The sequence below is a fragment of the Carcharhinus amblyrhynchos genome, chromosome 12, assembly GCF_965287045.1.
Source record: "Carcharhinus amblyrhynchos chromosome 12, sCarAmb.v2.hapA, whole genome shotgun sequence".
Lineage (NCBI taxonomy): Eukaryota > Metazoa > Chordata > Chondrichthyes > Carcharhiniformes > Carcharhinidae > Carcharhinus > Carcharhinus amblyrhynchos.
Window position 1 is genome coordinate 31,437,775 of NC_137335.1, and position 25,100 is coordinate 31,462,874.

At 41.8% G+C, this 25,100-nt stretch overlaps 1 protein-coding gene across 7 annotated transcripts in view; it reads right to left on the reverse strand.

Annotated features, from left to right (window-relative positions):
* zdhhc14 (zDHHC palmitoyltransferase 14) overlaps nt 1-25,100 on the reverse strand; it is a 242,312-nt gene that overhangs the window by 95,835 nt on the left and 121,377 nt on the right. For 6 of the 7 annotated variants that reach the window (XM_080200321.1, XM_080200320.1, XM_080200325.1 and 3 more), the window contains exon 3: nt 20,263-20,424. The exons of the other annotated variant lie outside the window; for it this stretch is intronic. In XM_080200321.1, coding sequence (XP_080056447.1) covers nt 20,263-20,424 — 162 coding nt within the window. The remainder of the gene's footprint in view (nt 1-20,262; nt 20,425-25,100) is intronic. 7 annotated transcript variants of the gene reach the window in all.

The following is a 25,100-nucleotide window of genomic DNA, read 5'->3' on the forward strand; positions in this document are numbered from 1 at the left end:
GGATACTATAGCTATTACTGAAACATTGCTAAGAGAGGGGCAGGACCAATAGTTCAATGTTCCAGGGTACAGACGTTATCAGAGAGATAGAACAGGAGATGAGAGAGGAAGGGGAGTTGCATTTTTGATGAGGGAGAAAATTATGGCAGTACTGAGGGGAGATATATCTGAGGGTTTGCCCATGAGTCTACATGGGTAGAACTGAAAAATAAGAAGGGAGAGATCACACTGATAGGATTGTACTACAGGCCCCCAAATAGTCAGTGGGAAAAGTGAGAAGGAAATATGTAAGAAGATTACAGATAGCTGCAAGAAAAATAGAGTGGTAACAATAGGGGACTTAACATTGATTGGGACAGCTATAGCATTAGCAGCTTGAATGAGTACGAGCAATTTGATGCATGTATTCAGGGGAATTCTTCATTTAGTGTGCGGATGGCCTGACTAAGAGAGAGCAAAACTTGACCTTGTCTTGGAAAATAAGGACAGGCAAGTGACAGAAGTGTTAGTGAGGGATCACTTTAAGATCGTAAAACACTACAGCACAGAACCAGGCCTTCTGGCCCTTCTTGGCTGTGCTGAATCATTTTTCTGCCCAGTCCCACTGACCTGCACCTGGACCATATCCCTTCACACCCCTTTCATCTATGTACCTGTCCAAGTTTTTCTTAAATGTTAAAAGTGGGCCCACATTTACCACTTCATCTGGCAGCCCATTCCACACTCCTGCCACTCTCTGTGTGAAGAACCCCCTCCACCCCTAATATTCCCTTTAAACTTTTCCCCCTTCACCCTTAACCCATGTCTTCTACTTTTTTTCTCCCCTAACCTCAGTGGAAAAAGCCTGCTTGCATTCACTCTATCTATACCCATCATAATTTTTAACACCTCTATCGAATCTCCTCTCATTCTTCTACGCTTAAGGGAATAAAGTCCTAACCTCTTCAACCTTTCTCTGTAACTCAGTTTCTCAAGTCCCAGCAACATCCTTGTAAACCTTCTCTGTACTCTTTCAACCTTATTTATATCCTTCCTGTAATTGGGTAACCAAAACTGCACACAATACTCTAAATTCGGCCTCACCATAAAATTCCAACTCTTCTACTCAATACTTTGATTTATAAAGGCCAATGTTCCAAAAGCACTCTTTACGACCCTATCTACCGGTGACGCCACTTTTAGGGAATTATGTATCTGTATTCCCAGATCCCTCTGTTCTACTACACTCTTCAGTGTCCTACCATTTACCATGTATGTTCTACTTTGGTTTGTCCTTCTGAAGTGCACTTGTCTGCATTAAACTCCATCTGCCATTTTTCAGCCCATTTTTCTAGCTGGTCCAAATCCCTCTGCAAGCTTTGAAAACCTTCCTCACTGTCCACTACACCTCCAATCTTTGTATCATCAGCAAATTTGCTGATCCAATTTACCACATTGTCATCTATATCAATGATCTGGATGATAAACAACAACGGACCCAGCACTGATCCCTGTGGCACACCACTAGTCACAGGCCTACACTCGGGGAAGCAATCCTCCATTACCACTCACTGGCTTCTTCCACTGAGCCAATGTCTAATCCAATTTACTACTTCTCCATGTATACCTAGCGACTGAACCTTCCTAACGAGTCTCCCATGTGGGACCTTGTCAAAGGCCTTACTGAAGTCCATGTAGACAACATCCACTGCCTTCCGTTCATCCAGTTTCCTGGTAACCTCCTTGAAAAACTCTAATAGATTGGTTAAATATGACCTACCACGCACAAAGCCATGTTGACTCTCTCTAATAAGTCCCTGTCTATCCAAGTATTTGTAGATCCTTTCTCTTAGTACTCCTTCCAATAATATACCTACTGCTGACGTCAAGCTTAAAGGCCTATAATTCCCAGATTACTTTTTAAGCCTTTTTTAAACAACGCAACAACATGAACTATCCTCCAATCATCCGGCACCTCACCAGTGGATACCGACATTTTAAATATATCTGCAGAGCCCCTGCAATTTCAACACTAGTCTCCTTCAAGGTCCAAGGGAATACCCTGTCCGGTCCTAGGGATTTATCTACTCTGATTTGCCTCAACACAGCAAGCACCTCCCCCCATTTAATCTGTACAATTTCCATGACCTTCCTGCTTGTTTGCCTTATTTCTGTAGGCTTCATGCCAGTTTCCTTAGTAAATACAGATGCAAAAAACCCATTTAATATCCCCCCCCCCATTTCTTTTGGTTCCATACAAAGCCAACCACTCTGATCTTCAAGAGGACCCATTTTATCCCTTACTATCATTTTGCTCTTAATATATCTGGAGAAGCTCTTAGGATTATCCTTCACCTTGACTGCCAAAGCAACCTCATGTCTTCTTTTAGCCCTCCTGATTTCCTTCTTAAGTAGTTTCTTGCACTTTTTATACTCCTCAAGCATCTTATTTGTTCCCTGTTGCCTATACATGTCATACGTCTCTCTCTTCTTCTTTATCAGATGTGCAATATCCCTCGAGAACCAAGATTCCTTATTCTTATTCACTTTGCCTTTAATCCTGACAGGAATATACAAACTCTGCACTCTCAAAATTTCTCCTTTGAAGGCCTCCCACTTACCAATCACATTCTTGCCAGAGACAGCCTGTTTCAATCCACACTTTTTAGATTGTTTCTCATTTCTTCAAATTTGGCTTTCTTCCGGTTCAAAACCTCAACCCGAGGACCAGACTTATCTTTATCCATGATCAATTGAAACTAATGGCATTTTGATCATGGAACCAAAGTGTTCCCCTACACACACTTCCATCACTTGCCCTAACTCATTTCCCAGTAGGGGGTCTAATTTTGCATCCTCTCTAGTTGGTACCTCTATATATTGATTTAGAAAATTTTCCTGAATACATTTTACAAACTCCACCCTGTCTAGATCTTTAACAGTATGGGAGTTAAAATTAAAATCCCCTACTATCGCAAACTATACTTTGTTCCGGCAGTTGGCTGCTATCTGTCTGCAGATTTGTTCCTCCAATTCCCGCTGACTATTGGGTGGTCTATGATACAACCCCATTAATATGGACATAGCTTTCCTGTTTCTCAGCTCCACCCGTATGGCTTCAGTAGACAAGCCCTCTAATCTATCCTGCCTGAACACTGCTGCAACATTTTCCCTGACTAGCAATACCAGGCCCCCACGAAACAAGCTCTTTGGCCCAACTTGTCTATGCCGTCCAGTTTTCAAGCATTAAGTTAATCCTGATTGCCTGCGTTTGGCCCAAAGCCCTCTATGGCCATGTAACTATCTAAATGTTTTTTAAAATACAAAATTGTACCCACCACCCTCTGTGTGAAAGAAATGCTTCTCTGGACCCATTTGTATCTCTCCTCTCTCACCTTAAACCTACACCCTCCAGTTTTAGACTCCCTTACCTTTGGGAAAAGATGTTGACTATCTCTTATCTATGCCCTTCATTATTTTATAGACCTCGAAAAGATCACCCTGAAGTTTCCTATGTTCCAAGGGAAAATGTCCCAGTCTATCCAGCCTCTCCTTATAACTCAAACCATTAAGTCCCAGTAATATCCTAGTAAATCTTTTCTACACTCTTTCTAGTTTAATAATATCCTCTCTATAATCGGATGACTAGCACTGGATACAGTATTCCAAGTGTGGCTTTACCAATATAATACACAACGTCAATAAGATGTCCCAACTCCTGTATTCAACGTTTTGACCAATCAAACCAAGCATGCCAAATGTCTTCTTTACCACCTCTTCACCTGTGACTCCACTTTAAGGAGCTATGAATCTGTACCCCTAGATTTCTTTGTTCTATAACTCTCCCCAGCGCCCTACCATTAACTGAATAAGCCCTGCCCTGGTTTGATCTACCAAAATGCATCACATCGCATTTATCTAAATTAAACTCCATCTACCATTCGTCAGCCCACTGGCCTAATTGATCAAGATTCCGTTGCAACCCTCGATAATCTTCTTCACTGTCCATTATACCACCAAACTTGGTGTCATCTGCAAACTTACCAACCATGCCTCTAAAGTTCTTGTCCAGAGCATTAATATAAATGACAAATAACAGTGGACCCAGCACTAATTCCTGAGGCACACCACTACTCATAGGCCTCCAGTTTGAAAATAACCATCTACAACCACCTCTGCCTTCTGTTATCAAGCTAATTTTGTATCCAATTTGCTACCTCACCCTGGATCCCATGAGATTTAACCTTATGCAACAACCTACCATGCAGTACCTTGACAAAGGCCTTGCTAAAGTCCATGTAAATAACATCAACTGTACTGCCTCATTTATCTTTGTGGTTACTCCTTCAAAAAAATTTGTGAGACGTAATTTTCCACTCACAAAGCCATGTTGTCTGTCCCTAATCAATCGTCGTCTGTCTAAATGCCCGTAGATCTTGTCTTTTAGAATACCTTCCAACAACTTATCCACTGCAGACATTAAGCTCATCGGCTTGCAGTTCCCAAGCTTTTCCCTTTAGCCCTTCTTAAACAAAGGCACGACATTTGCCACCTCCGATCTTCAGGCACCTTGTCTGTGACTGTTGATGATTCAAATATCTCTGCTGGTAGAGTAGGTATGTCCTCAGAACCTCATTTTGGGGTCAAATTTACATCAAGATTGAGAGTGATCTGGTTGAGCCTCAGCCAGTTGCCAGGGAGAGGGATGGTATCAGTGGCTCAGAAAGGGAATTTCTGGTGAGGACCAAGGACTGTGGTTTCAGTCTTCCCAATATTTAGTTGATGTTCTAGATGTTACAGTGTGAGACATCAGAGACAGCAGACAGGTCAAGAGAGGTGTTGGTGAGGTGGGATTAGGTTTTGTCAGTGTACATGTAGAACCAATATGTTAAGATGATGGCACTGAGGAGCAGCATGCAGATGAAATGTAGAAAGGAGCTCAAGATAGATCGTTGGAGGTCTCCAAAGTTACCATTTGGAGAGCTGAAAAGAAGCCATTGCAGGTAATTCTCTGCTCTTTGAAACACTGGAACCTGGAACATTGAGCTGCTAGTCCTGCCCCTCCTGTAGCCAAGTTTCATTAATCCACACCCTCAACTCATCTGCCTTCCCCACAATACTCTTGGCATTGAAATAGACACACCACAGAAGATTATTACCACCACACATAACCTTTCTATTTGTGATTTTGCATGAACTATCATTCGTTTTCACCTCCACTCCACTATCTACTCTGGCACTCCGGTTCTCACCTCCACCACCCCTGCAAATCTTTTAAACCCTTCCCAACAACACTAGCAAACCTCCCTGCAAGTATATTGGTCCTCTTGTAGTACAGGTGTAACCCATCTCTCTTGTACAGGTCCCACCTGCTCCTGAAGAGGTCCCAATGATCTAGAAATCTGAAACCCTGCCCCCTAAACCAGTTCCTCAGCCACATGTTCATCTGCCTGAGCATTCTACTCTTACCCACACAGGCACGTGGCATTGGTAGCAATCCTGAGATTACTAACTTCGGGGCTCTGCTTTTTAACTCCCTACCAAGCTCTCTATACCTCCACACTCTTCCTTCCTACGTCATTGGTATCGATGTGTACCATGACATCTGGCTGATCACCCTCCTACTTCAGAATGCTGTGCATGCGATCAGAGACATCCCTGACCCTGGCACCCAGGAGGCAACAAACCATCCGAGCGTCTCTGTCACGACCATAGAACCTCCTGTCTTTACCTCTGACTATGGAGTCCCCCATCACTACTGCTCTCCTCTTCTTCCCCTCTCCCTTCTGTGCTGCAGAACCAGACTCAGTGCCAGAGATCCAGCTGCCTCAGCTTGTCCCAGGTAAGGCATCCTCCACAATAGTATCCAAAGCAGTATACCTATTGTGGTGGTGAATGGCCTGCCCTTTCCCCTTCCCTCGCCTGACGGTAACCCAATTACCTGTGCTCTGTGCCTTTGGCGTAACTATCTCCCTGAAGCTACTATCTATAAACTTCTCTTTCTCCTGAATGATCCGGAGGTCATCCAGCTCCTGCTCCAGTTCTCTAACGTGGTTTGTTAGGAGCTGCAGCTGGATGCACCTCCTGCAGGTGTTGTTGTCAGGGACACTGGAGGTCTTCCTGGCTTTCCACATCCTGCAAGAGGAGCATTCCAACATCCTGCCTGGTATTCTTTCCACTCTGAAGAATCAAAAACTTACCAGAACCTACCCTCGCCTCTGCCTGTTCATGCTAAAGCCGTCCCACTCTGCTCCCTCTCACTCTGCTGCCCGCTGATAGAGCGGCCTGCTTTTCAAAACTTCCACGCGCGACTGGCTGACGTCAGGCGCCTGCGCAGTCTCGTGTTCCACTTGCTAGTGACCATAATTCCATTAGTTTTAAGATAGCTATGGAGAATGACAGGTCTGCCCCAAAAGTTAAAGTTCTAAATTGGGGCAAGGCCAATTTTGATGGTATCAGATAGGAACTTTCAAAAGTTGATTGGGGGAGTCTGTCGGCAGGTAAAGGGGCATCTGGTAAGTGAGAGGCTTTCAAAAATGTGTTAACCAGGGTTCTCCTTTTAGAATGAAGGGCAAAGCTGATAGGAGTAGAACTTTGGTTGTCTTGGAATATTAAAGCCCTAGTCAAAAAGAAGAAGGAGGCATATGACATGCATTGGCAACTGGGATCAAGTGGATCCTTCAATTAGTCTGGAGATTGTCAGAGTAGGGTTGAGAGAGAAATCAGGAGGGTAAAAAGGGGACATGAGATTGCTTTGGCAGATAAGGCAAAGGAGAATCTAAAGAGCTTCTACAAATACATAAAGGGCAAAAGAGTAACTAGGGAGAAAGTAGGGCCTCTTAAGGATCAACAAGGTCATCTAACTGCAGATCAATAAGAGATGGGTAAAATCCTAAATGAATAATTCTCATCTGTATTTACTGTAGAGAAAGGCACGGATGTTAGGGAACTTGGCAAAATGGTGACGTCTTGAGGAGTGTACATACTACAGAGGAGGTGATGCTGGAAGTCTTAAAGTGCATCAAAGTAAACAAATCCCCAGTACCTGATGTAATGTATCCCAGGACATTGTGGGAGGCTAGAAAGGAAATTGTGGGTCCCCTACCAGAGATATTTAAATCATCGACAGCCACAGGTGAGGTGCCTGAAGATTGGAGACTGGCAAATGTTGTACCTTTGTTTAAGGAGGGCTGCAGGGAAAAGGTTGGCAACTACAGACCAGTGAGCCTCACATCTGTAGTGGCTAAGTTTTTAGAAGGTATTCTGAGAGACAGGGTCTATCAGCATTTAGAGAGACAAGGACTGATTAGAGACAGTCAGCATGGTTTTGTGACTAGAAAATCATGTCTCACAGATTTGATTGAGCTTTTGAGGGGGTAACCAAGAAGGTAGGTGAGGGCAGCGCAGTCGGCGTTTTCGACACGGGCTTTAGCAAGGCCTTTGATAAGGTACCATATAAGGTTAAATCTCATGAGCTTCAGAGTGAGGTAGCCAAATGAATAAAAATTGGCTTGAAGACAGTGGGTGGTCGTAGAGGGTTGTTTTTCAAACTGGAGACCTGTAACCAGCAGTGTGCCTCAGGGATTGGTGCTGAATCCACAGTTATTTGTCATTTATATTAATAATTGGATTGAGAATTTAGGAGGTATGGTTAGTAAGTTTGCCAATGATATCAGGATTGGTGACATGGTGGACAGTGAAGAAAGTTATCTAGGATTGCAATGGGATCTTGATAATTGGGCCAATGAACCGATGAATGGCAGATGGGAGTTTACTTTAGATAAATGCAAGGTGATGCATTTTGGTAGATCAAATCGGGGCAGGGCTTATTCAGTTAATGGTAGGGCATTGGGAAGAGATATAGATCAAAAAGATCTAGGAGTACAGGTTCACAGCTCCTTGAAAGTGGAGTCACAAGTGTACAGGGTGATGAAGGCATTCGGCATGCCTGGTTTCACTGGTCAGAACATTGAATACAGCAGTTGGGACATCTTGTTGAAGTTGTATAATACATTGGTAAGGCCACACTTGGAATATTGTGTACAGTTCTGGTCACCCTATTATAGAAAGGATATTATTAACCAAAAAGAGTGCAGAAAAGATTTACTAGGATGCTACTAGGACTTAATGGTTTGAGTTAAAAGGAGAGGCTGGATAGACTGGGACAATTTCCCCTGGTGCGTAGGAGGCTTAGGGATGATGTTATCGAGATTTATAAAATAATGAGGGGCATAGATCAGCTAGATAATCAACATCTTTTCCCAAAGATAAGGGAATCTAAAACTAGAGGGCATAGGTTTAAGGTGAAGAGGGGGTTGGGGAAAGAAGATACAAAAGAGTCCAGAGGGGAAATTTTTTCATATAGACGATGCTGAGTGTCTGGAACGAGCTGCCAGAGGCAGTAGTAGAGGTGGGTATAATTTTGTCTTTTAAAAAGCATTTAGTTACATGGGTAAGATGGGTATGGAAGGATATGGACCAAATGCGGGCAACTGGGACTAGCTTATTGCTAAAACTTGGGCAGCATGGACAAGGTGGGACAAAGGGCATGTTTCCATGCTGTATACCTCTGCAACTCTAGGTTTAGTTAGGTGATTTTTTTAATATATACTGAATTTGTTTCTCTCACCTTGCGCAACAAGGATATTGTTTGATAGGAAAATATTTCCCTATATTCACAACAGGTACGGCTGAAGTTGTAGATCTAGGTTTATCCCTACAGGTCCCTCTAAATTTTGTAAGTAACCTCACTAGGTCTTCTTGTTGTCTTGCCTTTAAGCACAAAAATATGGTATCTAACTGTTCTGGCGTTAGCTCACCAGATAGTAGGACATTCAATTAGTGAACCAGGTCTCCATCTGCCTCACTGTCACAATCTCTTTCGTCCTCCACTGTGCTTAAACCAAATATACCTGCTTCTTTTTATCATCCTCCCTATGATGGGATTGTTTAACATATTGATCCAACTTAGCTGACTTTTTCCAATCATGTCAAATTTAGTGCCAGTAGCAGGAATGGAATATTTCACCCATCTAGTTAGTTATAGCACAGGAAGTAATCATTTGGCCTTTCAAATCTACGCACCCTCCATACAATATACCAGTCGGTCCCATTTCCCAGGTCTATCCCTAAAGCCCTACAGTGCCTACCCAACTTCCTTTTCAAATCATCGATCATCTCTATTTTCATCACCTTCACAGCCAATGATTTCAGTTCATTACACCTGCCATGTTAACATCACATTCCAGTGGTCACATTCCCCCGAAATCTTTTGCCCAAACCTGTGTCTCCTACTACTTGTATCATTGGGTAAGGTGGACAAAGCAAAACTGTTCCCATTAGCCAAACCGGTCATAACCTTGTACGCTTTGCTCTAAGGACAACAACCAGTTTCTCCAATCCAAACTTGTAGTTAAAATCTTCCATTCCTGGAACCTTTCTGATAAATCTCCTTTCACATTCTTCCTAAAAGTGTGGTGACCAGAACTGGATGTAATTCTTTAGTTGTAAACTAACCAGAGTTTTACAAAGTATAATTTCAGTATAATTTCACTTCTTTTGTAGTCAATTCATGATACCCAAGTTCCCATGTGCTTTGCTAACCACTCCCTCACCATGTGGTGCCATATTCAAAGATCTATGCATATGCACCCAGGTCCCTTGATTTCTGAGATGGAGGGAAAAGAAAAGTAGCAAACTGGAGAAAAAACGGATTATTGATCTGTTAATTTAATGTACATTTATTCAAGCCTCCAGCTTAGTGCAAATTAATTTTATCAAGTCTAATCTCATTTCAATTTTCAAAAAAGGAAAACAATATCAATGGATTTTTAAGGGTTTCAGAATTGTTAGCAAACCAGATTGTCCTGACAAAATAATAGACAGAAGGAATGATCATGTCAATTAGTGATAGAGCACTTACTGAATTTTTAATCAGACAATCTAATAGGCATTGTGAAACTATAATGTATAGGAATCATAATTACTAAAATTTAGACTGAAATTTTGTAAGTTACAAAATATTCAGAACAAGGTTTACCAAGAACTGGCAAAAGGGCAGTAGACTATTTGGAAAGTATGACAAGAAGGGGAAAAAAAGGGACTCGCAATATTTAAAAGAAAGGGGGGGAGGTAGTGGAAGCAGGTGTGATAATGACTTTTAAGAGGCATCTAGACAAATGCATGAATAGCATGGGAATAGGGGGATATGGTCCCCGGAAGGGTAGGGGGTTTTAGTTCAGTCGGACAGAGATTGGGTCTCTGTGGATGTCTACAGATTGTTATGTACTGTAACGAGTTCAACGTGTTTCCTCCAGAGAATTGCCTTCTTCAATGTGCAAGGATCGATGTCAATAGTGGCAGTGTGTATTGGTAATTGTAACTGTATTGTATTGTAACTGGACTAATAATCCAGAGATCCAGGCTAATATTCTGGGGACATGGACTCAAATCCCACTACAACATTCAATTAATAAATCTGGAATTTGCACCGTTGAATTTGATGCCAGTAAAGTTGTAAAAAATTATAAAAATGCTAGAAGAGAGAAAACATTGTGGTGTCCCTTCAAAAGCTGATGTTTTGTTTCAGTGCTTGGAGGTTTAAAATGCAAAAAAGTACATAGAGTCCAAGCTGAAATATTTGTATCAAAAAGTCAAGCAGTAATCTTGACAAGACAACCTGTTTTTTGTTAGCCCAATCAATTTAAAGCAGGAATTCAGCTACAAGGAACCTATAAAATTTGAATTTGATGGTATTGACTACATCAGACCAATCCTATTGTAGGAAAATAGATAGGTCATCACAGGTATAAAGGAGTGCAGGGGGGATAAACAGGAGAGTAACAGAAGAACTGCCACTTCTCAAGCTTCAAGAGGGAGACAGCAGCTCTCAACTCTGCCAGCTTCAGATATCTCTTAAGAATTAGCAAAAGGTACAAAATCAGAAAGAATTTATAGACAGAGGAATCAACAGAAGAACTCCAAAAGATTCTGAAAGCCACAAACCTGGTTATATTTTTGAGAGTGACTGAATTCTATTATTATATTTTTTAGTTATATTGTTATATCATGTTTAGTTATTTTTAGTTAAATTAATTGGATATTGTATTTATTTGAACAGCATTCCATTAGAATCTTACTTTATTCAGTATGTTACTTGTTTAGTTACAGTTCCCTGTTAGTTAAATAAATAAATTGTTGTGTTCATTTTAAAGTGAGTGTCAGATATTTCTGTTTGTTAAATGTTACTGAAAAACAGTTCACACCTTCTCGCACACTTAGATTACAAAGCGAAATATTCCTCTCTGGGGGATTTGGCATTACTTCTCAAAAGGGGGTCAACCTCCACATCATAACAAATTAAAAGCTATTCTCAGTATTGATGACGATGAAACCATTGTTGACCATCATAAAAAACGATCTCGTTACCTGGCCTGGCCTACATGTGACTCTAGATCCACAATGTGGTTGATTCTTAAGTGCCCTCTGAAATTGCCCAACAAGTCACTCAGTGGTATCAAACTGCTACAAAGTCTAAAAGAAACCAGGTAGAGTAGCTGGCATCAACCTAGACACTGGAAATGATATCAAACCTTGCTCTGTCGAACCTGCAAAGTTTTCCTTTTTAATATTCTGGGGGCTTGTACCAAAATTGGGAGAACTGTCCCACAGGCTGATCAAGCAACAGCCTGACATACTGACAGAATCGTATTTTATAGGCAATGCCCCAGGTGCCATTATCACCATTGTTGAGTATGTCCGGCCTCACCAGCAGGGCAGAGTCACCAAAGGTGGTAGCACAGTAGTATACAGTCAGGACAGAGTTGACCTGGGAATCCTCAACACTGATCATTTGGCTTGTGATTAACTGGAGGAAGAGGACTCTACAAATATCTCCACTGTCAATGACCTTAAGGTCAGAAGGGAGGTGTTCATTGTTGCACAATGTTCAGCATGATTTGTGACTCCTCAGATAGTGAAGCAGTCCATGTCCATATGCAGAGACCTAGATAATAATCAGTCTTGAGCTGATAATTTGTAAATAACATTAGCAACATGCAACTGCCAGGCAATGATCATCTTCAACGAGAGAAAATCTATACATCTTCCCTTGCCATTAAATGGCATTATCATCGCTGAATTCCCCACTAACAACATCTGGGGTTGCCACTAACCCGAAACTGAATGTGGCCATATAACTATTGTGGTTACAAGAACAGGTCAGAGTTAGAAATTCTGTGATGATTAATTCACCTCCTGACTCCTCAAAGACTGTCTGCCATCTACATGGCACAAGTCAGGAATCTAATGGAACATTCTCCACTTGCACGTACGAGTGCAGCACCAACAACTCTCAAGGAAGTTTGACACACCGAGGACCAAACAGTCCATTAGATTGACATAGCCTCCACCACCTATGCACAGTGGCAGCAGTATGTACCATTGACCAGTTGCATTGCAGCAATTCATTAAGGCTCCTTCAACAGCATTTTATTTTGATACATTTTTATTGAGGATTTTCCCCCATTTTTACAACAAGGCAACGTACCTTCAAGGATTGATACAGTCCAGCATAACCATTTTTCCACAAATACACACAGAAAAAAAAGCACCAATGCAGCTGGTACGGATCATTTATTGTAAACAACACCTCCAAAGATACAAATCATGAAAGGATGTTTTAGAGGTTGGGGAAAAACAGGATAACAACATAAAACCATGAGCACATGGAATAATGGTGCATGCCTTCCCCTGAAGAGTCAGCCAAGGAGAATACAAGATATTGACACAGATACAGAAAAGGCTGGTCAGCTAAAGATTCTTGCACCATGCACAGGCACGCACCAAAGCACATTTTTCCCATCCCCAGCTATTCTGGAGACACCACCGAGCACAGGATATGCGCTCTGTCTGTATCTTTACAGGAGTCCATCAGTAATTCTTTGACCCCAACATAACAAAAAGTACAGAAAAAGAAACTATGCAACACTAATGCTTCTAAGAGGGTCTTCCTCACCAGCTGAGAGGACTCAATGGACATTGCCAAAAACATTTACATTAAACCACAGTGGCCAAACGGGCCATCAAAGATGGCGATTGCAATACATGATGGGATGGGATGGCCAAGTGTGTATTAGGACTGAGACGAACAGGCTGCAGCCCTAAATGAATATATGACTGAGACAAGTGGGCTGCAGCCTTAGACATTGGGAATACACAGAAAATAGGCCATCCCGAAGACAACAGATACTCTCTGGTCAAACATCCTTTGGTAAAAAAGTGGCAGCTTAATCTCTTATTTGGGAGGGAGGTATGCAACCTACATGGCTGTTTGATACACACCCTGAAACCAGTGTGGCAGCACCCGGTTGGACTCCATCGATCAGGGTGATCGAGTCTTGATCGATTGATTGGTAATGATCGCGAGCCCCAAAGGATGCAAAATAATCCAAGGATAAAGGTACTGCGCAACAAACCACCGGAAGTAGTGACTCTCGAGGCCAACATCCATGAAGGGCAAACCTGGACCATCCAGATGAGAAGGAGGAGACCTGACTTAGAAGAAGAGGATCAGACCAGACCAAAGATCAGACCATAGCGAGGTGACTGCAGAGACCAACAGATGCCAATATCTGCTTGGGTACTTGTCAGCCACTCAAAATTAAGTCAAATCCAGCAGTAAGTTTGAAACTTCTGATTGTCCTGTAAAAATAGCTACTATAACTAATATTAATTGTGTAAATGAATAAATGTTATTCTATCAATAAGAAGTTGGCCTGCAGTTCTTTGTCTGTTGTGCAAGAGTTAAAAACACATGGCAAGGCACGACACCACCCACCCACTTCCATGCAATTGCCATACTTATATTAGCCATGACAAGGGCAAATAATCTTACAGTAAATTCCACCAAAATGCAAGGATAAGAAGAAGAAATGATGGACAAATATCACACAGCCCAAGTGCCATACAACGTACCTAATGTGCTCCCCAACAGTCTCAAGCTCTTTAAAGGACAGGATTCAATTTTGACACAGAACTAGAGGAAATGCAGCTAGTTACCCCATGCCAACTTTCACTTCTGGCATGAGGAAATAGTAGGATCAAATCTGTGTCTTAAGCTTGGAGTGATTAAAGAAATACATGGAGAGATACATTCCATTATAAAAAAAATGGATGTCTCTGGTTTTCAAAGGATACCAGATAAAATATGTCTGCGGTCATAGATCACTCCTGTCAACATGATAAATGACATAGCAAAATCAAAAGAAGGGGTTTAACAAAAAGGGTTAAAATCCAGGATTAGGGATAAATTGCAGGTTATGACTCCAAATTATTGCCATCATGGAGTTGAAACAGGCCAAAGCCTTTGTAGGATTATGGACAGCCTTTAGGATCCATCAAGTGTTGCCCTCAAGGTAGGAGGATAAAGCAAGCAAATTGCATTCAGGTAGCTTTCAGTCAATTTCCAACCTAACTGAAACATCTGCAACTGAAGGTGTAGAGAACGCATGATTATCAGCTGGGGGGCTCAGGTCTCAGAAACAAGATACGGTATTCTGCTTCATCAAGCTTCTTATTGGTACTCTGTAGTTCAGCAGTATGAGCACAGAAATTCTGTGCCAAAAAGCCAAGTTCGTCATCTATTTTAATCTTAAAATTGCAGTCATCATCTACAACGCTTTCAACGTCAGTGGGTTGGGAGTCTGTTCACTGACCAAATCGCCATATTGAGGGCTCAGCTCCACACCACCTGCCCTCTGTTGCTTCTTTCCATTGAGGATTTTCATGGCTTTACTCAGCGTTTTGTCTCAAAACTTAACCATAAATCTTCCAGGGCCATAACGGAGTTTTCACTCCAGGATTACGTACTTATGGGCTGTGCATCAGGATAAAAGAAAGGATTAAAAGATGAGTAGTGCCAGAGCTCAAAGAAATACAGCCATTCCTGGTTCACACCACGTGACCCTCTCAATAGCACTTTCTAAACCCATGATTGCCACTGCCTTGAAGGACAAAGGCAGCAGATGCATGGAAACACCTTCAAGTTCACTTACAAGCACACAGAACTCTGACTAGGAACAGTGTTGCTGTACCTACACCGTCACTGGGTCAAAATCCTGGGACTCCTTTGCTAAAAGCACTGTTGGTGGTTCTACAACACATGGACTACAGAGATTCAAGAAAATGTTTCACCACTACTATCTCAAAGGCAAATAGGATGGGCTATAAAAAGCTGATGCCATTACAGAGGTTGATGAGTCATCTCTAACTATGCAGGTTGCTTAACAAGTGGCAGAAACAGATACATTGATAACTGTATATCATCAAAAAATGTTTATATCTCTTTGCAACTGTCACTTTAGAGGGGGCTTGGCTGTGTCCCAAAAAGGTAGGTGAGGGCAATTGCTGTCAGAAATGTTCTTGTAGCTTAAGCTCCTGATTTCTGACCATCTATTTTTGATTGGCAACTGTGTAAATAGAAGCTGGATATAAATTAACAAACAAGTTTCTATCAGTACCTTTTCACTGAACTGCTACATGGTCAAAGGAGAATGGAGAAAACTTTTTTTTGGTTTAATTAAAGAACACATACTGCTGAGAACTGCAGTTACTCGATTATTACTGCTTTGAAAAAATGTCAGACAAGTAACATATTCTAATCTAGTGACATCTGCAATAAATGTTCTTCCTCCTTTTTTTTGGATTTTTTGGTGGCAATATATATTTCTAGCACACGTGTCTCATTGGTAAAAATATTTATTTCCTGTGTAAGCATTCACTATTTTTGGCAAAAGAAAACATATATGGGGTAGGCATGCGAGTTGTATTAGACGAACAGGTTTAAAACCATGGGATCATGTCACCAGCTTGGAACAGCAGAGACTCTTTAGCATGGTGTCTGCAACAAGGGGTCTGACAGGACCTGCAAGAGTGTCTAAAATGTGGGGATACATCATATTCAATCGGCCAATTTGTGCATTGTTACATGAATTGCAAATATGCATTTTGCAGCAGCTTCAGATTTCAATGGGAGCACTTCCAAAATAATTTTGCTAGGAAAGACACCCAAGACATCAGAGAACTGAACTTTGGATGTGCAAAAAATTTACACGGGAAGTATGGCTGCAACACGTTAACCACAACACAATAGCATTTTAAAATAAAACAAACACTCAATAATACTGGGACATCATTTTTACAATAAACAGCATTATTTATTTGCAAGAACAATGCCCGTAAGTAAAGTATTCAATAAAAGGGGCAGTTATGATTCCAATCAATAGTGCAACAGTCACTTTGTTTGAACAGAGGGGAGTACGGTAGGATGAGAGAAGAATTGGCGAATGTGGACCGGGGGAGCGCGTTGGAAGGTAGGTCTGCTGAGGACCAGTGGAGGATCTTTAAGGAGATCTTTCTTGGTGCTCAGCAGAAATTTATTCCAATGGTCAAAAAGGACAGTAGGAGGAGAGGTAATAAGCCGTGGATAACGAAGGAGGTGAAGGAAAGTGTTAAATTAAAAGCGGAGGCGTTTAGAGTAGCTAAGAGTAGTGGGCGAGAAGAGGATTGGGAGAGGTTTAAATGTCAACAAAGATTGACAAAGAAGTTGATAAAGAAGGGTAGGAGAAACTATGAAGCTGGGCTAGCGATTAATATAAAAAAAATAGCAAGAGGTTTTATAAATACATAAAAATGAAGAGGCTGGCTAGGGTGAACGTTGGTCCCTTAGAGGATGAGAAGGGGGACTTAGTGGTAGGGGATGGGGATATGGCTGAGGTCCTGAACAACTTTTTTGTTTCTGTCTTCATGGAGGAGGACGTGAATAATTTACCGGGTGTTAGAGATGGAAAGGTGGTAGGACTGGAGGGTCTCGATGACATTACTGTTACTAGAGAGGCGGTGCTCGACAGACTGGAGGGGCTGATTGTGGATAAGTCCCCAGGACCGGATGGAATGCATCTGAGGGTTCTGAAAGAAATGGCGGAGGTGATAGTGGATGCCTCGGTGGTTATTTTCCAGACGTCGCTGGATTCCGGGGAAGTGCCGGAAGATTGGAAAGCGGCTAATGTTACACCGTTGTTTAAGAAGGGTGCCAGGCAAAAGGCGGGGAATTATAGGCCGGTTAGTTTAACGTCTGTTGTAGGTAAAATGTTAGAATCCGTCATCAAGGAGGAAATAGCGAGGCATCTTGAGAGAAATTGCTTGATAGAGCAGACGCAGCACGGTTTCGTTAAAGGGAAGTCGTGTCTGACAAATTTACTGGAGTTCTATGAGGATGTGTCTAGGGCGGTGGATAGAGGAGAGCCAGTGGATGTGGTCTTTCTTGATTTTCAGAAGGCGTTTGACAAGGTACCTCACAAGAGGTTATTGCAGAAGGTCAGGGGACATGGAGTTGGGGGTAGGGTGTTAGTGTGGATAGAGGATTGGTTGTCAAATAGGAGGCAGAGAGTGGGGGTCAATGGGTGCTATTCGGATTGGCGGATGGTGACTAGTGGAGTGCCCCAGGGGTCAGTGCTGGGGCCTCAGCTAATTACCATTTATATAGATGATCTGGAGGAAGGAACCGAGTGTAGGGTGTCGAAATTTGCTGATGACACCAAGATTGGTGGTACGGCAAATTGTGCGGAGGGTATGGAGAGTCTACAGAAGGATCTAGATAGGCTGGGCGAATGGGCCAGGAACTGGCAAATGGAATTTAATGTTGGCAAGTGCGAGGTGGTACACTTTGGTAGGAATAATGGTAGGAAGGATTATTACTTACGTGGAGAAAAACTGCAGCAGGTGACGGTGCAGAGGGACCTCAGGGTCCTTGTGCATGAATCGCAAAAACCCAGCTTGCAGGTGCAGCAGGTGGTCAGGAAGGAGAATGGGATGCTGGCCTTCATAGCGAGGGGGATTGAATATAAAAGTAGGGAGGTCTTGCTGCGGCTGTATAGGGCATTGGTGAGGCCGCAGCTGGAGTACTGTGTGCAGTTTTGGGCGCTGTACTTACGCAAGGATATTTTGGCCTTGGAGGGAGTGCAGAGGAGGTTTACTAGGCTGATGCCGGAGTTGAGGGGGTTGAGCTATGAGGAGACACTGAATAAACTAGGCTTGTACTCGTTAGAGTTTAGAAGAATGAGGGGAGATCTCATTGAGACGTATAAGATGATGAATGGGATGGATAGGATAGAGGTGGAGAGACTCTTCCCGCTCAGAAAGGATAGTAGGACTAGGGGGCATAGCCTCAAGATAAAGGGGGGGCGGTTTAGAACGGAGTTGAGGAGGAACTTCTTCACTCAAAGGGTGGTGAATCTCTGGAATTCTCTGCCCGTTGAAGTGGTGGAGGCTACCTCGCTAAATATTTTTAAGACGCGGGTTGATGGGTTTTTGATAAGAGAGGGAATTAAGGGTTATGGGGAGAGGGCGGGAATGTGGAACTGAGCCACGACAGATCAGCCATGATCTTATTGAATGGCGGGGCAGGCTCGAAGGGCTAGATGGCCTACTCCTGCTCCTATTTCTTATGTTCTTATGATAATGACTTATTTGAAGCATCACATTTGCCATTGCACTCCTAACTAGCTTCAAAACACAAGCGAAGCCTTGCTCAAAATACTGCCTAGATGCATTCTCTATATTTAGTTAACACATACCTCGTTGATAGAGGTTAAACTTCTTGTGAAAGCACTTGTTATGCTCTGCCTGAGAAAGAAGTCCAGAGTACCTGCTACAGACTCCTAACCAGCAATTTCTTCCTGGAAAATCCACAATCTCTTGAAGAATACAGGACTACCACAATCCTAATTAATCTCTATTTAATAAGCTACTTTCTAACAATAAAGTATTCTCCACAATCTATGACATTATTAGTCTGCTACTTTAAAACAAAAGGCACATATTTTCAATCCAGAAAAAGAATCTTGTCAGATATGGCTAATTTAGCATCCTTAATAGTCACACAATACCAGGCTTTAAAACTCACAAATCAGATGATTTCTGCAACGTTGATGGACGAACAATTGCTCTAGTCATTGTCATCTCTACTACTGCCTCTGGCAGCTCATTCCAGACACTCAGCACCCTCTATATGAAAAAAATTTCCCCTCTGGGCTCTTTTGTATCTCTCCCCCACCTCACCCTAAACCTATGCCCTCTAGTTTTAGATTCCCTTATCTTTGGGAAAAGATGTTGATTATCTAGCTGATCTATGCCCCTCATTATTTTATAAATCTCGATAACATCATCCCTAAGCCTCCTACGCACCAGGGGAAAATGTCCCAGTCTATCCAGCCTCTCCTTATAACTCAAACCATTAAGTCCTAGTAGCATCCTAGTAAATCTTTTCTTTAAAGGTTTTGTTTCTAAAAAAAGTCACTTTCTCAGTTTGAAAAAGAATGTCATAAAAGGCTCAATATTTATTATCTTCTTCACTTGGATAAAAACAGAACATGAATTTAAAAAGTTACGTATTCAAAATCTCAAATCCATTAGCCCAACGTTAATGGATGAATTGCCTGTGTTTCAGTCATTTTAAAATGCCAATAATTCACTGAATAGAATCATAGAATCCTGACAGTCTCGAAGGAGGCCATTTGACCCATCAAGCTTGCACCAACAACAATCCCACCCAGGCCCTGTTCCCATAACTCCACATACTTAACTCTGCTAACCCTTCTGACACTAAGCAGCAATTTAGCATGTCCAATCAATTTAATCTGCACACGTTTGGAGTGTGGGGGGAAAGCAAAGCACCTGGAGGAAACCCATGCAGACACAAGGAGAACATGCAAACTCCACAAAGAGGCCAGAATTAAACCCGGATCCCTGGTGCTGTGAGGCAGCACTGCTAACCACTATGCCACCATGCTGTGTATTATTGTATCAGATAATCTAATATTGAAAATTACCAAACACATAGACTCTCACACGATGCATAACAGATCATCAAGGTGACTAGTTATGAAATATATCTTGGGGAAACTAGATTGAAGTATTTTTGTAAAGTTTCACTACGGGCTGCAAAATACACACTACTGTACTTCCTCTACTTGGAATTAGTGCATGAAGTGTGAAATAATTCAAGCCTGTATACAGACTAGGAAGGAACAATGGGTTATTGTGGTTTTAATCAATCCAACTTGTTTAAAAATGTGAATATTTGATGATTATTTTGTAACTGTACAATTAATCAAATTCAAAAAAATCTGCAAAAGCGGCATTTTTCTTTTAATGACAACATTTTCTAAAGCCCAACGTATTAGTATTTATTTTTCTCTTGCCATGATACAATTTTTAATCACTTACCTACACAGTTATCACAAAGGCTACAGTGAGAGGCACGTGGTGGCCGGAAGATTTTACAGGTAAAGCAATACTTTAACTTGACCGTCTGCCCATTAATTATCACTTCTTTTGTTCTGGGGGGGGGTCGATAACCACCTCCTGAACCTGAACCATTAGCGATATCTAAAAAAGAAAAAGAAACCCAATTTTAAAAACGTATAGAATTATGGAATTATTTTATTGAACCCACTTGGTGTGTGTTTAATTTATTTTAAAATATAGAATGATATTCCTTCTTCAAACATAAAGGCAAACAACTATTGATGATGTCTTGTAAAACTTACAAGAGAAATCACTCTATTTACACAGACAAAAGGGATCCTGAGCTTTTAAATCTAAACTAAATTGAGAAATGAGCTCTTTAAGCAAAATGTTTTATCCACCAACAATTTACTGTAATTTTGGCTGTCTCAAGTAAAATGACTCAGCAACCTTCAATTATAGGAACAATGAAAGATGAGAAATAAGGCCAAATGACTTTTCTGCTCTGCCATCACTGATAGGATCTTGGCCTTCAACCCAGTTTCCTGCCCGTTTCCTATACCCTCGACTCCCTTATCGTTCAAAAACTTATTCACCTCAACCTTGAACATATTCAATGAGACAGTCTTCACTGTTCTCTGAGGTAAAGAATTCCAAAGATTCAGACCCTTTCAGAGAAGAAATTCTTCTTCTGTTCCATCTTAACTAAGAGATACATCATTCTGAAACTTTGTCCCAGGTTCTAATCTCCTTTATTAGGGGAAATAGCCTCTTAGCACCTACCCTGTTAACCCCCAGAGAATCTTATATATTTCATCAAGGTCACTTCTCATTCTGGTAAACTCATGAGGCCGAACCTGCTCAATCTTTCCTGTGTCCAATGCAAGTACATCTTTTCTTAGTTAAGGAGATCCAAGCTGTATGCAGAACTCCAGTGGCCTCACAAATTCTCTGTACTGCATCCCCCTTGAAATAAAGGCCAAAATTCCATTTGTCTTCCTCATTACTATGCTAGGTTTTGACATCTAGATCCTTTCTACCTGCAGCATTCTGTAGTATCTGTATTTAAATAATATTTTGATCTTTTCTCCTTCCTAACAAAATGAATCTCACATTTCCCCACATGATATTCCATCTGACAAATTTTTGCACACTAACTTAACCTACCTATAACCCCTTGTAGATTTATTGTGTCTTCCTTGCAACTTACTTTACCACATATTTGTGTACCAGCAAATTCCATTACAATGCATTCGTCATTTATCCAAATCATAAATATAGATCATAAATTGTTGAGGCCCCAGCATTGATCCTTGTGGTACCTCACTAGTTATAGCTTGTTAACCTGAAAATGACCCATTGATTTCTATTCCGTTTTCCATTATTTAGCTAATCCACTGTCCGTGCAAATATTGCTGATGGTCCATCTCAGGAGATGGTAGGTTGTGTCTGGTGCTTACACTACGTCTGGGTTGAGTTTCAAATGTTGTGTCTCTGATTGGCTGACAGTTTGCGGCAGGTGGGACTTCTGTCTATGTTGACCTTTATCCCAGGGAATGCCCACCTCAGTCAAGTACCTGACTGGCACTTAAAATGCTAGCCTTTCCTTCAAAGTGACGATGTAAGACTCATGTTGACTCTCCAGCAAGCAAGAACTCCCATTGCTTTCTTCAAATACTACCTTTCATATCTTTGTAACATATTAGTTTCAGACCCAGGATTCTCACCCTCAAACTGAACAGGAAATTCTACCATGTTAAGATCATATTTGTTGAAGGGACCCTTTTTTAAAAGCATCATTTTATGGGATGTGGGTGTTGCTGGCAAAGCTAAAATTCATAGTCCATCTATAGTTGCCCTTGAGAAGGTGATGAGCTGCCTTCTTGAACTGCTGCAGTCCGAGGTATAGGTACACCCACTTATAGGGAAGGATTTCCAGGAATTTGATCCAGTGACAGTAAAGGGATGGCGTTGTATTTTTAAGGGCGGTAAGTTGGAGCTCCAGGTATCTGCTGCCCTTGTCCTCCTAGATGGTAGTAGTCATAGGTTTGGAAGGTGCTCTTAAAGGAAACTTGGTGAGTTTCTGCAGTGCATTTTGTAGACGGTATACATGGCTGCCACTACCCATCAGTGATGGACAGATTGAACGTTTGTGGAAGGGGTAGCAATCTGGAGGGCTACTTTGTCCTTTATAGTGTTGATCTTCTTGGATGATTTTGGACCTACAAGTGGACAGTATTTCATCACACTCCCGTTTTGTGCCTTGTAGATGGTGGGCAGTTTTTGATACACAGGTGGTGAGTTACTTGCTGTGGGATTACTAGCCTTTGATCTGGTCTTATAGCCATAGCATTTATATGGCTAGTCTAGTTCAGTTTCTGGTCAATGACAACACCCAGGATGTTGACAGTGGGGGATTCTGCAATGGTAATGCCACTGAATATCAAAAGCCAATGGTTAGATTCTCTTTTGTTGGAGATGGTCAGTGCCTGGCACTTGTGTGGAGCAAATGTGACTTGCCACTTGTCAGCCTAAGCCTGAATACTGTCCAGGTCTTGCTGCACTTGACGTGGACTGCTTTAGTATCTGAAAAGTCATGAATGGTGCTGAACATTGTGCAGTCATCAATGAATATGCCCACTTCTGACTTTATGATGCAAGGAAGGTCATTGATGAAGATGAAGAAGCTTAGGGCACTCCCTTGAAGAATATCCACAGTGATGTCTTGCAGCAGAGATGACTGACCTCCATCAATCATAGCCATCTTTTTTGGTGCAAGGTATGACTCCACCTAATGGAAGGTCTCTCTCTCTCTCTCTCTCTCTTCCCACCTTCACCCCTCCGTCCCCCCATCCTCCCAAGGATTTCCACTGACTCTTTGATTAAATACCAAGTCAATGCTGCGTTGACATCAAGAGCAGTCACTTTCATTTGACCCTTGCAGTTCTTCTGTCCCATTTTGAAGGCTGTGGATGCGGTCAGAAGCTGAGTGACCCTAATAAAACTGAGTGTCTGTGAGCACTTGTTGCTGATAAGTGCTGCCTCATAGCATCTTCCCACACTTTACTGATGAGAGTAGAGTGATGGAGTGGTAATTGGCCAGGTTTGATTTGTTATGTATAGGACATAACTAGGCAATTCTCCACATTGGTACGTAGATACCAGAATTATAGATGCATTGGGACAGTTTGGCTAAGGGTGTATCAAGTTCTGGAGCACAAGTTTTCAGTACAATTGCTGGAATTTTGTCAGGGTTCCTTGCCTTTGCAATGTAAGTGCCTCCCCTTTGAGTGCTTTAATTGTCCATCACCATCAAAGGGTGGATGTGGCAGGGCTGCAGACTTTTAATCTGATCCAACTGTTGTGGAATTGCTTAGCTTTGTCTATTACTTATTGCTTATGCTGTTTGACATGCAAGTAGTCCTGTGTTGTATCGTCATTAGACTGACATCTCATTTTTAGGTATGCCTGGTGTTGTCTGGCATTCTCTCTCCTGCTTCCTCATTGAGCTAGGGTTGATCATCTATCTTGGTGGTATTGATAGAGGGTGGATATGCCAGATCATGAGGTTACAAATTGTGGTTAAGTACAATTCTGCAGCTAATGGCCCACAGCACCTCATGGGTTCCCAGTCTTGAGCTGCTTAATCTGTTTGAAGTCTATCCATTTTAGCACAGTGGTAGAGCCACATAACTCGACAAACACTATTTTCTTTTCATGAAGCCACGTTGACTCTGTTTAACTGTATTATGATTTTCTGATTGCCCTGCTACTCATTCCTTAATGACGAATTCCAGCATTTTCCAAATTACAGATGTTAGGCTATCTGGTTTAAAGTTTTCTGCTTTCTATCTCCCTCCTTTCTTCAGGAGGGATTTCCTTCCATACTGAAATTTCAGAATTCTATGAAAACTCTCCTTCATTGGTACAGAGCCCAGGGAGAGGTTTAGAAATGTTGATTAGCATCATATTCATATTAACAATGCAATGAAGTTACTGTGAAAATCCCTGAGTTGCCACATTTCGATGCCTGTTCAGGTACACTGAGGGAGAATTTCGTATTGCCAATGTACCTAACATGCATATCTTTTGGACTGTTGGAGGAAACTGGAGCACCTGGAGGAGACTCACATAATCACAGGGAGAACGTGCAGCCTCCACAGACAGTGATGCAAGCTGGGAATTGAACCTGGGTCCCTGTGCTAACCACTGTGCCACCATGCTGCCCAAGGGCAGGAAAAAGAAATTATTGAAGTACATTCAGAAGAATTTCCTTGTTTAACCTGTTTCCTATCCAAAGATGAAAGGGGCATTTCTGGATATAATTCTGGGGAATTAGGTGTGTCAAGTGGAAAATGTCACGGGGGGGATGAACACTTAACTGGATCAGAGTCAATTTCAGAGAGTTAAGAAGACATATTGCCCAGGTCATTTAGAGTAAAAGACTGGCAGGTAGAAATGTAAGAGAGAAATGTAAAAATGGATGACATTTAAAGGGAAGAAACGAAAGACAACAAAAGCCAGAACGTACTGGATTATGAAAGTTAGAGACTAGGATGATGTACAAAAAGCAGCATATGGCAGACATCAATTTGATAATACAAGGGAGAATAGGGCTGCATAAAAATCAGAGATGAAAAGGAAATTAAAGGGCAAAGAGACAGTAAATTAGCAGCTGACGCAAATGGGAATTCAAAAGTGTTGGCACATTAGCAGTGAAGCAAAGGTCAGTCAGAGCAATGGTGAAGAGTCCAAATTAGATAACTGCCAGTGGAGACAGAAGGCATGGTTACAAAATCAACTACACGTGCTCAAAA